Source organism: Lepus europaeus, chromosome 14, assembly GCF_033115175.1.
Source record: "Lepus europaeus isolate LE1 chromosome 14, mLepTim1.pri, whole genome shotgun sequence".
NCBI lineage: Eukaryota > Metazoa > Chordata > Mammalia > Lagomorpha > Leporidae > Lepus > Lepus europaeus.
The window spans coordinates 25,961,255-25,974,602 of record NC_084840.1 but is presented as its reverse complement, the minus strand read 5'-3'; the positions used below and the strand labels follow the sequence as shown (position 1 = coordinate 25,974,602).

Here is a 13,348-nt window from a genome sequence, read left to right as displayed (position 1 = left end):
CGCAGGCACCCCAGTGTGGGGGACAGGCATCTAAACACCTGTTTTACATCTGTTTTTGAAGGTACGGTTTTGCCTAGTCTTCTTAAGTCTGATGCTGGGGAGTTTGGTAGGATACTTTGTATTTAAGAGCACATTATGGATGACTGATAATAAGAATTTTTGTTTCTCAAAAATTAGGAGCTAGTTTCTCATTTGGATAGCTATTGGTATTGTAAAAGTTTATTTCTGGTCTATCTGTATGTATGGATTTCAATCTCACAAGAACTCCTCTTATTTGATTCTAAGAGGACTTGGTATTCAATGCATTTGATCCTTTGCCATATTAGGGGATTAGTCATTTTAATATTTTAATCCCATGGTGACCAAACAATCAGAGTAATAGGAGTAGATTGCTCTTGAGGGAGCATTTGGTCTGCCCGCCAGGCTGTCTCTTAAGTCAAGAGAATATGCAAACTATTCTGGGCAGATGGTAGGTTAGGCTCCCTGTCAAAACACAGCCTTCCCCGATGCTCACCCCATTTAAAGTGACAGATGCTTCGCCAACCTTTCCACATTCTTACATTCAATCGGTGAGCCTAAACTACTTCTGTTTAATGTAGCCTTATTTTTAATGTCAGTTTTCTCCTTTTAAAGATATTTTAAATGCTTTTTTTTTTTTTTGACAGGCAGTTAGACAGTGAGAGAGAGAGAGAGAGACAGAGAGAAAGGTTTTCCTTTTTCCGTTGGTTCACCCCACAAATGGATGCTACAGCTGGCGCTGCACCAATCCAAAGCCAGGAGCCAGGTGCTTTTCCTGGTCTCCCATGTGGGTGCAGGGCCCAAGGACCTGGGCCATCCTCCACTGCCTTCCCAGGCCACAGCAGAGAGCTGGACTGGAAGAGGAGTAACCGGGACAGAATCTGGTGCCCCGACCGGGACTAGAACCTGGGGTGCCAGCACTGCAGGCAGAGGATTAGCCAAGTGAGCCGCGGCGCTGGCCTTAAATGCTTTTTGAAGATCTTCTTTAGCCCTGTGACTCTTGCTAAGTTATTAAATTAATTAGACCTGTTTTTATATTAACAGAAACTACATTACCCTTATACAATAAAATATATACTGCAAGTATTATCTGATATGATTCCCTTACAAAGACTACTATCCTGCACTAACCGCTGGGCTTAGGACTTGCTTCGACCAGAGAAACCTTTTCGATGAATTATCTGTACTAGATCTTAGGAATGATAGAATTTAGATAGGTAGGAAGGGGAAAGGTGTATGGGTAGACGTTTTGTGTGGTGACTGTATGAATAAACACAAAACAGTGGAAGCATAGCACATGTGTAGGAAACAGTAAGTGGTCTATAACATAGCACGCATAAAGAGAAGTTGTAGAAAGTCAAGTTCAGATTTTGGTGCTTCTTAAAAGTCAAGCTAAATATTTGTAGCTCTAAGTAACTGAAAACTCACTTCAAGTGGAATTAGACTTCACCCATAAGAGAATGCATTGGCTCACATAACTGGACATCCAGAGTAAGACAGGTTCTGATGGGCTTAATCTCCTGACTCAAGCTGCTTCCTCAGTTCTGCTCTCCTTCGTGTGTTGGTTTCATCCTCACCCAGGAGCTACAAAGCCAAAAAACAGTCAAGACCTCACACTTCCATTAAAGATGAACTTAAGGAAAAACTTGATTAACTTTTCTTTGATTTCTCTTCAACAAGGGCATGGTATGTGACAACAGACTCCGACATGGTTCTTGATGGTCATGGTGCCAGGACTACCACAGTTAGCTGAGTGATAACAGATTTGCAGACCTATGCTTTGGATGGCTTATTTTATTTTTAAAAGAATAACTAAATATAAATAGATTCTTGGTGAGAGGATCCCTAAGAGTGGCTGGGTGGATAAACCTTTTATGTTAAATACTGTCACATGGCAAAGGTGAGTGAAAAAGTAATGCAGATATTTGGCTGATACTCAGTGTGGTAAAGGTGAATAGTTTTTTTGTTTTTTGTTTTTTTTTTTTTAATGGTACTTTGAGGTTACAGGCATTTGGCCTAGCCGGACAGCATTTGCATGCTGTAGTTTGAGTCTTAGCTCCACTCCCAATTCCAGCTTACTGCTGACATACCCATATAGTAGACCTGGGTGTGGCCAGGCTTCTGGCTTTGGCTTGGCCTAGCCCCAGCTATTGTGAGCATCTGGGAAGTGAACCAGAGACTAGGAGATATCTCTCTGTCTCTTTCCACCATTTAAATAAATAGAAATAAATAATTTTTTAAAAAAATAAATGATTATTTTATACTGCAAAACTGGGTTAAGACAATCATCTAAAAATAAAAATTCCATAATCTGTAATGCTGTTAACTTAGGTTTTAAAATAAGACATCTCTGGCCTTCCTAAGCATTCAAATATTTAAGGACATTTAAACCGGAGGAAAGAGAAATGATTACATTTCCTGCACCAGGAACTGTGTTGCCTGAGAAGCAAGGGCTGTCTCGTGCTTGGAGTCTGCCCCCCCTGTGCACAGTTCAGGGGTCATGCAGAAACTCAGCAGGGTGTATACTGAGAGGCCGTGGCCACCCTTCTCTACCTCGCTCCTTTCTGGATTCCTCGCCTGCCACCTGCTGCAGTCACCCTAATCTCTCGTCTGGAGTCTTTCAACCAGTACGATTTACAGATTACGTTTCTGTAAGGACCTGAAATGTGTTTCTGTTTAAGTTTTCGTCTCCCCATGTGATACTAGCAGGAAACTATTCTCAAGTGAAAAGTTGTAGAAAAATGAGAAATTCACCCAGTGCTATTCCCACCTTCCAAGTACTGGCACTTCTCCAATATCTACCTGCTTCTAGTCACTTTCCAGTGCTGTCCACTAATTACTTTTTATGTTTTGTCCAGAATTTCCAATTGTTACCCATGAACTACTCTGCCATTACAAGGAGCAGAACCCCTCTCTTACTATATTTTAATGGATATTAAAAGTCACAGGGAAAGTTACAGCTAAATTTCAAAGCTTAAGAGGTGAGAGAATATGTTTTGCTCTTCAGTGTACCCCTGTCTGCTTTTCTGGCCTTTTACTTTTAAAGTAATTTCATAGTGTATCAAAATTTTTTTCAAAATGATTTTAAGTGTATGCACCTATATCACGTGGCAGCACTAAATTATAAGATGCTTATGTCTCAGAATGTATTTATTATTAATAATGATGAGGGGCCAGCACTGTGGCATAGCGGGTAAAACCACTGCCTGCGATGCCGGCATCCCACATTGGCACTGGTTCGAGTCCCAGCTGCTTCACTTCTGATCCAGCTCTCGGCTATGGCCTGGGAAAGCAGTAGAAGATGGCCCAAGTCCTTGGGCCTCTGCACCCACGTGGGAGACCAGGAAGAGGCTCCTGGCTCCCGGCTTCGGATCAGTGCAGCTCTTGCCATTGCAGCCATCTGGGGAGTGAACCAGAGGATGGAAGACACCCCCCCTCCCTTTTTCTCTGCCTCTGCCTCTCTGAAACTCTGCCTTTCAAATAAAATAAATAAATATTAAAAATAAAGAATGTTGGCCAGCGCCGCGGCTCACTAAGCTAATCCTCCGCCTGCGGCGCCGGCACCCAGGTTGGGGCGCCGGATTCTGTCCTGGTTGCTTCTCTTCCAGTCCAGCTCTCTGCTGTGGCCCGGGAATACAGTGGAGGATGGCCCAGGTCCTTGGGCCCTGCACCCCCATGGGAGGCCAGGAGGAAGCACCTGGCTCCTGGCTTCGGATCGGTGCAGCGCACCGGCGGTAGCGTCCATTTGGGGGGTGAACCAATGGAAGGAAGACCTTTCTCTCTGTCTCTCTCTCTCTCTCAGTCTAACTCCGCCTGTCAAAAAAAAACCCAAAAAACGAATGTTGAAATGAAAACTGAAGATGTCTGTGTTCTTAGAATGGAAGAGCCCCAAGAATATGTCATGGAAGGAGTCCCAAGAGTATGTTCCCATGCGGACTTAGATCAGTTGACAAATACTGGTAGTTGTCATCTATACCTAATAAGATCCTTCTGAATTGTTATTCTCCAGTTTAAAAAATTGCTAGTAGTAATTGCACCCACACAGAAACACAAAGTGTAAAATACTGTTTCAGTACTAGTTATAGCATTACTTCACATTGGACAACACATTAAGGACAGTTCTCACATGAGAAGTAAGTACACAGAGACTCCTGTTGTTGACTTAACAATTTGACACTCCTGTTCATGGCGTCAGTAATCTCCCTAGGCTCTAGTCATGAGTTGCCGAGGCTATAGAAGCCTTTTGAGTTCGCCGACTTTGATCTTATTCCGACAGGGTCATAGTCAAAGTGGAAGTTCTCTCCTCCCTTCAGAGAAAGGTACCTCCTTCTTTGATGGCCCCGTTCTTTCCACTGGGATCTCACTCGCAGAGATCTTTCATTTAGGTCTTCTTTTTTTTTTTTTTTTTCTGGCCCTTAAAAATTTTTTTTGCTGACCCTCTTCAGAGAATAGACTTCAGACCTTGACTGAAAGCTGGTGGTTGAATTAGTTATATGTAAATAGAAAACTAAGCAAATGAAAAATAATATAATTGCCCAAGCCAGGGCAAATAAAAATAGGGCAAGGAAGAAAAAGTGAGTCTATTTACATAATAATGGGATGTCTAGTACTGAGCTAGTTCACATTATTGTACATCACCTTTGGAAAAGTGGGAGGATGTGAATGTTAGAGGGAAAGGCAAGATGAGAGAGCTTAATCCCCATCTTCCACAGTGGGGAGTTGGTAGATAAGGCCTAAACTTGAGTGAGAATCCTGCTGAGACATACCAAGGTGACTGGCTAGAGGCGAAAATCAGTCCTCTGGAGGGACAGATAGGGCTGTGATTCTTCATACAGACAAATCTGTTGCAGTTGTAAAACTGTGTGCCTTGGGGGATGGTGTGGTGAAGTGGGTAAAGCCACCACCTGCCACACAGGCTTCCATATGGGTCTTGGTCCAGCTCCCTGCTAATGGCCTGGGGAAAACCTTTCCCTCTCCCTTAAACTCTCCCCCCTCCCTCCCCCTCCCCCTCTCCTCTCCCTCTCCCTGACTTTGAAATACATAAAGAAATCTTAGAAAAACTGTGTACCTTAATACAGAGAAAAGGAAATAAGAGAAATGCCTCCCACATACACAAAGTTGGAAAACAGAAAAGGGAAGAAACTCTTTTCAAAGTCAGCAAATACAGGGGGTCCTCATGCTGCCCCTTTCTCCTCTGACATCCGTGGGTGTCACTGAACATCACCACCCACCCCGTGTCCTGTTGAGTCAGACATGGTCTCAGCCTCTTCACAGTAGGGTTCCAGTGGCACTCTGTCAGTAAACATTGTCTCTACCCATGCAACCAGTACCTCTGACATAATTAGTGAAAATCCACCAATTTGGGCAGATTCTGTTTGGTTCTTAGACCTACGAAAAAAGCATTGATTGCTAAGATACATTATTTGGCCTAACATTTAAACATATGACTGCATCTTTGGATTTAGCTGCATTTTAAAACTTCATATATTCTAAATACTATTCCTACTTAATCCACAAGTACAGAAAGTCATAGTTATTCTCAGTAGTTATTTATAGATGCAGTATAATTTAAAAGTATGTCTTCAGCATCTGTCACTGGACCCAACACATGATGGGCCAGTAAATGTTTGAATGAGGCATACCTGGTCTCCATTGTGTAATTCACAACAGCGGTTTACAAAAACCAAGATGCCCTGAGAAGCTGAGGAGAAAAACCTTTGCAAAAGAAAAGGTGGCTTCTCATTTTTATTCAGCTGGCCATTATCTGAGCTAAGCGATCCGATCCTTCTCGTGGTTTTGACTTTTGAATTCGCCCTTTTCTTCTTAGGATCTTCCCCATCAAAGATGTGCCCTTGGAGACTGATGATGACCTTGCCGATTGGCTCTACCAGCGGTTCATTGAGAAAGAGGACCTCTTGTCACATTTTTATGAAACAGGTACCCAGCCTTCTCTGAACTTTTCTGAAGGTACTGCTGACTCCAAAGGTAGACTTTGGGGGAGATAACTGTCTTTTGATGTTTCTGATAAAGGAATAAAATATTTCTGTATTTAAGAATTTCAGCTTTAAATTTTTGTGATGACAGAGTTATGTTAATTCAAGCTAAGTGTTCATGAGCCTGTGTGCAGCAAGTATCTGGTTCAGGGGACTGCACAGGCCACACGTGTTGTGTGAGAGTGTGTGGGGTGAAACTACATTGGCATTGCCCTTGATTATTTGAATACGATCACAGGGCGGTCATTTGAGATCATTTTAAGTACATTGTTATATATTTATCTTTACAAGTAGGAGTAAGTTCACTTTTTAAGTTTTCATGAATATAGTCTTGGACTTTTCTCCTTGGGAGGAATAAAGACTATTTCCCTTCTATTATTACTCTCCATGTTGTGGGAAGACTAAAACACAGCAAAAAGGCTGTGGTAGAAGGCCAGTCACTAGCAGACTGCTTCCCAGAGTGCTGTGCGCTGCACCTGTTTCCTAGTGCCTGCCACCTCCTGAGTGAGCAACAGGCGGGAGGTTTTAGATTAACAGAGCTTGAGAGGGAGGAGGTGACAAGGTGCCCACTGTGTGTCCCTCTTTTCCCAACCTCGGTGCCTTGCCTTATCACACTTGGCCTAAATTATACCAATAATAATGGAGACCTCTTTTTAAGAAAGCTCTTTGCATGTTAGACTTTGAAACTTGGAAGTGCACTCAGTAAATTGCTTGTGAGAAGCAAATCCCCTCATGAATCAGCTTACCCTGGGGGATTATCGCAAGGACAAAGACTGTTTGAAGTGCTGCAGAGTGTAATGGCCATGACCTTAGGCACTGTCGCTCTGGAGTGATGATGTAGCTTTCCTTTCCCGAAAAGAACTTAAAGACATCTGTTTATTTCGTTTTTTTCCTTTTTAAGAGATATTTCATACATTATATGGCATTTCGAAAATGTCAGTGTTAAAAGACCACTTTTTGTGGCAAAAAAAAAAACAACCCTGATTTCATTTACAAATAGAGGATATAAATTGCACTGTTTTAGAAATTATGTAATGTCAGTTTCGCCTGGCCAGGATGATGGAAACCTGTAGGGATCTGTTAGGAAATAAGACAAAGTACCTGCCCTCATGCAGATTCCACTCCTGTGGGAGACAGATAGTAAACAAGTCTGTAGAAAGATAAGGAGGTGGGGGGCGCTGTCGCCTGCAGTGCCAGCACCCCATATGGGCACTGGTTTGAGTCCTGGCTGCTCCACTTCCGATCCAGCTCCCTGCTAATGTGCCTGAGAAAGCAGCAGAAGATGGCCCAAGTCCTTGGGCCCCTGCACCCATGTGGGAGACCCGGAAGCCAGGCTTCTGGCTTCAGATCAGCCCAGCTCCAGCTGTTGCAGCCATTTTGGGAGTGAACCAGTGGACGGAAGACCTCTTTTTCTCTGCCCTCTCTGCCTCTCTGTAACTCTGCCTTTCAAATAAATAAATAAATAAATAAATCTTTAAAAAAGAAAGAGAGGAAGGAAGGAAGGGAGGGAGGGATGGGCAGATGGAGGGGGAGGAAAGGAAGATAGGTGGTGGATCTAGACCATTCCATAGTGGGGAAGAGCCAGGAAGGACACAAACCTGGCTATGGGGGAGAGTGACTAGGGCCGGGGGAGTGGGCGTTTCCCTGGTACGGGAGGATGCTGATGAGCCAGCTGTTTGCTGAGATGGAGGGGCCGCCTTGCAGCCGAGAGCGTAAAGCAGTGCTGCAGGGGCAGGCAGTTTGGGATTTGCAGTTCAAGTAAGATCCGTCTTCACGAGCAATGGAAGGTCACATGATACTTTTTAAAAACTGCAACCTAGTTATACCCCTGCCGCTGCGGTAAAGCAAATCGGTGTCTCTCTCTTGTCTTTCAGGAGCTTTTCCACCTCCCAAGGGCCAGAAGGAAGCTGTTTCCAGGGAGATGACCCTCAGCAACATGTGGATATTTCTCATACAGTCTTTTGCGTTTTTGTCAGGCTATATGTGGTACAACATCATTCAGTATTTTTACCACTGCCTATTTTAAGAATTGACTTGGACTTGTCAAGGTCACATAGGAATTCAGACTTTCATAAGTGTGCATTATTTTACACATGCAAATCAGAATACATATATATATACATATATATATATATATAAAGCAGAGGAAATTCAATGGATGGATTAATATTTATCCCCCTTTGGGATATTTTAAAACTCTACTAAAATGAGGATCGGTAATATAATGACCTGCTAATATATTTTAAGAACTTTTCATGTTTTAAAAGGATATGCTCTACCACGTATTTAAGCAAACATCACATTTGAAGAAAAGGAAATAATAAAATCATCCTAGAAGACTATCTGAGAGAAATACTATTGCCCCAGACAGACGTGATAACTTAGTTCAAGCTCACAAAGTTGTATTCATCCCCAGTAGCCAGGAGTCCGTGGTAGGGCAGTGTCCCGGGCATCCCCGTTGCCGCCACTTGTGCTGTGTTGCCAGTGGCACCCTCTGCAGGACTGAGTCCATCCTCGGCCGCTAACGAGGCGCAGTGTTGCGGGATTCTCTGTGGGCTGAACACCTGCTGGTACTAGACTGCGCTCTTAAACCGGACCTTGTTTACATGCACTGGTCCTTCCCCCTGTGGGGAGGGGTTCACCCAACTTCTCTTTTTGTATAGAAGGCATATCACAGATTGATCATTGTATTTTACAAAATGCACTGTTATCGGATGCAGATATAGCAGAAGATGCAGAGTGTGGCCTGGACAGGGGAGTGCGAGTCTCCCATCCCACTTGGTGTTGGCCAGAGCTGCTCTGCAGGACTCCGGCCTGCCTCGGCCACCCAGCCTGATGCCACCCGGCCTGATGCCATGCAGCCTGATGCCACCTGACCTGATGTCACGCGGCCTGATGCCACCCGACCTGATGGCGCAGAGGGTTTTTTTTTTTTTCTTTCCATCTTGACATGTTAGCACCAAATACATATGGGGACAATGGAAACAAATTAATGTCCAACATTTCAATGATCGGTTTAGGAGGAAATAGACTCATTTCTTAGAAAAATAAGAGCCAGAGCCAGACACTGGCTTATTCATGGTAACAAGTGTGCACACAGCTCCCCCAGAACTGGAGCAGTGTGTGTCCCGTCGCCACATGAAGGAGCTGCCTCTCAGGGTGGGTGCAGCCAGGAGAGAGACCAGCAGGGAAGGCTTCCCTTTGCTTCTGAAGAGGGCAAAGTCACAATTGTCGTTCTAGAAAAACCGTCTTTGTTGTTTGTTTCTGTGTTCCTGTGATGTACCTCCCAGGAGAACCACACTTCTCTACCAGTGCTGGCGCTGCAGCAGGGTGGACGTGACATTTCCAGGCTCGGGCTCAGAGCCTGCTGAGACCCCAGTGAGCCAGCTGTAGCTTTCTGTGATGGGAGCATCCTAGGTTCCCCGGTTGTCACTAACTGCACGGGTAACAATTCTGAGAAGTAGGCTATAAATCAAAACTAAAAGCTAATGTTTCCTATTTTTGAATACACCAAAAAAAATGGAAAAGATGTGAATTTTTCCCCAGTTATGTGGGAAAGATAAAGCAACACCAAATAAAAGCCCACGGCAGCTTCCTCTTTTGGGGAACTCAGTGCTTCTATAGAGAGATGATGTGCTAACTGAAATACCTCACTGAATACTGTGCTACCGCTGGCACAGTGCAGGGGACAGTGTCGTGTGTCTGGTTGAGTGTAACGGTGGCTGTAAAATGCACCCTGTTCAACATGTAAGCATTTTGTTATGTGTTCTCTGGTGACGGTGAATAAGTGAAGCTCATCTCCGTTTAGAGGTGTAGATGATGATAAGAAGCCAGGCAGGAGCTTAACAATGCTTCTGTCCAAGGCCTAGCAAACACCGCTGAACTACAAGATGAATTGAAATTGTTCGCTTGAGAGATCAGTCAGCCACCTGGGGAAGAAATTGCTCACCGTGAAGTATAACATGCACATCCCAAGATGCAGGAAGATAGGCTTAGTCCTTGCTGCTAAAGCGAGCCACAGGGTCGAGTGGCCAGCTCTCCTGGCCAAAACAACTGCATTCATGCACGTGCAGTTGGGGCCCAGGGCCACCTTTGCCATCGCTCTGCTCCGGAGCAGTGTGATACCGTTAGGTGCACTGCACACGTGGAAGGAACCTTCCAGCAAGACTCTTTCCTTCTCCAGCAGGGTGCCCTCCCGCAGTCTCTAGAGTGATGAGCACCGGTGGGTGTGTGAGTTAATCTTTGAAAGTAGATTGTGAGTGTAAATAGCTGCACATTTCATCTGCCCTACCCCTCTTTGATCCTTTATCAACATGTTCTCTCTCTTCTGTTTGCAAAGTATGTTTGTTTGAGCACATTGCTGGTGCTTTCTGTGTTGGTACCTGGAGTTCACCTGCTTCCACTAAGGAGTATGAAGAGAGAGTTGGTGTTCTGAAATAGCCTCGGGGAGCCACCAGATTGCCACTGTCCAGAACTGAGCAGTTACTCCTATTTGTGCTTTCTTTGTGAAGTGAGACGACAGGAGGTCTAAGTGATGCATGTGTTGTCAAGGAGAAAGAAGATAAAACCGTGCCAGTTTTCTTCCGGTAGCTTGGAGACTTGCAGCACCTCCTGGTCTTGGTTGTGCTGCCTGGATTCCCACAGAACACAGGATTGAAGAATCCATTGCTGGAACCCTGGCGTCAGTCAGTCACAGAGATGGAGCCTGTGGTTGGCCACGGGCAGGTCCAGCAACTTCAGAAGTGACCAGGCTAGCAGTTCACGCTGAACTTCAGGAACAGTTATTGCTGTTGAAATATACATATATTGTAGAGCAACCTACAAGCAATGAAAGGTAAATTAAAATTAGAGCGGAAATGATGTTTTGGGTGGGCAAATTAGCGAATCTAAATAGATTTTTTTAAAATATAGTTGTAAGTTTGGATCTGTAATATTATTAAATCTTTAATTTTCCATGGTAAAGGAATGAGGGATTACTGGATAATTAATTAATGAATGGATAATGAATCCAGTAATAAGCCAAGCTGAACCAAAACTCTTTTATTTTATTAGGAGTTTGAATTTGTATTTTCATCAAACTTTCTTTACTAATTAAAAATACACTGAGTTGTTTATTAATTCCTTCTGCCTATGGATCTGTGGCTGTTAACAAGCAGGGAAATGACGCGCATGTCGGATAGGCCACTGTCAGAAGAGGAGGCAAGCACCCGAGTACCCTGTAGGCTGGCAAAGCCATCCCTGCACGGGCCCAGAGCTGCTGGAGTTAAAGCTGCTCTCGAGCCTCTTTGTGGAGTGGAGCCCTGGATCACCAGCGCCAGCCTCCGAGCACCCTGGGGCGTTGCGCTTGCCCAGCGGCCAGTGTTGTGGAGAAAGCCTCCTGCTCTGCTCCCCATTGCTCACTTCTTGTGGATTCGTCTGAGTAATGTTTTCTGACAATCACTTCCCGAAAGACTCTCCTGAACTAGTTGGACCTGCTTATAAACATAGAAAGTAGTCTTTAATCATGGGTAGTCTTCTTGGATTCTTTTTATATTTAAAAAGAAAATGTTTTGTTTGCACTACTGAATAGGAAGCATTCATTGTTTTCTTCCGTTCTTTTTCTGAAGTCATTACACAAGACTTCTCTCCAGGGTTACCATTGCCAGTGTGCTCAGCTCTGGTCCACAAAGGATGGATAAAAATGGTTTGTTCTCGCTCTCTTGTTTTGTTTTGTTTTGTTTTTGCCCTGCAGTGCTGTGAGCCTTACATCTGTTAACAGAGAAGGCAAAGCCAGGAGCCGCACAGACAGCAGGAGTACTGGCTCAGTTCAGCGTGGGTGGAGACAGATGTGTTTGGGACCAAAGTCACCTAAGTTGGAAGGTTCTGGGTCACAGAGGGGCCGGTGTACTCTGGAGCAGTCATTGGTTGGTGCTTTCTTGTAATCCTTTCGCACCACTCCCCAACAGTTAGGAACTGGACCCTGGGCCCAAGCTGAGGGTGCTGACCTGTTGGGGGAGGGTGACTGTAGCCATATGGAAGACAAAATGGGGGCTTTTCTGCACAATTTCCATCTGAGGATTTTTACATTTAATATTTTTTTAAAACAGTTTAAAGAGCAAACATTTTTTTTAAGTGTATCCTAGTTGCAAAGTATGCCCACATTTTGAATGGCTTTATTTTTCTTGTGTAAAACTGTTGAGCACATGACTGTGATGCACAAATCCTTTCCATGTGAGGAGTCTATGCATTTTACAGCAGCTTAGGTTATGACCGGGTGATGAGACAGTTATACATTCAGCTGCCATTATTTTTGTTAAGTGCTTTCATTTTCTTTACAGTTATTACAAAGTTGTATTTATTTGATACAGATGGATTTTTGTTTCCTGATGCTGTAATGTTTACTTCTTCAGCTTGTTGACTTTTCTTTCTTTGAGGATCTGCATGTTGTAATGTGTGGTAAGGGTGAATGTAAAGGCTGTGGCAACTGTAATGGATTTTTGTAAAGGGCTGGTCACATGTGGGTCTGGTTTGTGAATGCATCGGGGTGATCTTAGTAACCGGATCACCTTTTCAGATATTTAGTTGTGAACACCAAAAGAAACATTTTCTCAATAAAAATTAATAGCTGGTTCTATTTTTTTTTAAACCTAGAGAAATAAAGTTGATTTTTTTCAAATGAAGTGCTTTTAATTCTGAGTAGTGGCAGTGGGGGTTTGCCTGCTACCTGAGCTGTTTGGGTGTTGGCACCTGCAGGAGTGCCTCAGAGCTGGGACAGTGAATGCTGGGGCAAACTGAAGAACCCAGTGGGAAAGCTCCCAGTTCTCCCCACCCAGGGTGTGTGGGGAGTGGTTCACAGCCCATTCTCCTGCGGAAAAAACTGTGTACACAGGTATCTGTGAGTTACATAGCAAGGATGTATGACACAATTAAATAATAAAATATAAATACTGTAGTATAAGTTCCATAAAGCAAATTAATTGTCAGCTTTTTGCTGACCCCTTATAGCCAGTCTGTGATTACATTTCAACCATGATTTGAAAAATGGTGTTCTCTCCTAATCCATTTACTCACTTCTCCATCAGTTTATTGTCACTCAGACTGATGTATGGTCTGTTGTTAAACTGCTTCTTACCCTTGCATGAATTCTATTCATTGAAACTACCTTTAGCTTCAGCACTAATTGTAAGTGTATGTAATCCAATTTTAATAATGACTGTTTAACAACTGCTGGCAAAATTCTAAAAGTTAACAGTTGGCTCTTGGAAACCAGTAAGTGTCTCCAGCACACGTCCGCCTCAGCCTGTTTTTGTTTTGTTTAAACTGTGAGTGTTGAGTGAACTCCTCATTGTTGGTTACTC

At 43.8% G+C, this 13,348-nt stretch overlaps 1 protein-coding gene across 3 annotated transcripts in view; it reads left to right on the top strand.

Annotated features, from left to right (window-relative positions):
* LPGAT1 (lysophosphatidylglycerol acyltransferase 1) overlaps positions 1–12,666 on the top strand; it is a 94,339-nt gene extending 81,673 nt beyond the window's left edge. For all 3 annotated transcript variants that reach the window (XM_062210302.1, XM_062210303.1, XM_062210301.1), the window contains exons 7-8: positions 5,846–5,955; positions 7,886–12,666. In XM_062210302.1, the coding sequence (XP_062066286.1) occupies positions 5,846–5,955; positions 7,886–8,037 (262 nt within the window). In that variant the 3' untranslated portion in view covers positions 8,038–12,666. The remainder of the gene's footprint in view (positions 1–5,845; positions 5,956–7,885) is intronic.
* Positions 12,667–13,348: the final 682 nt, after the last annotated feature.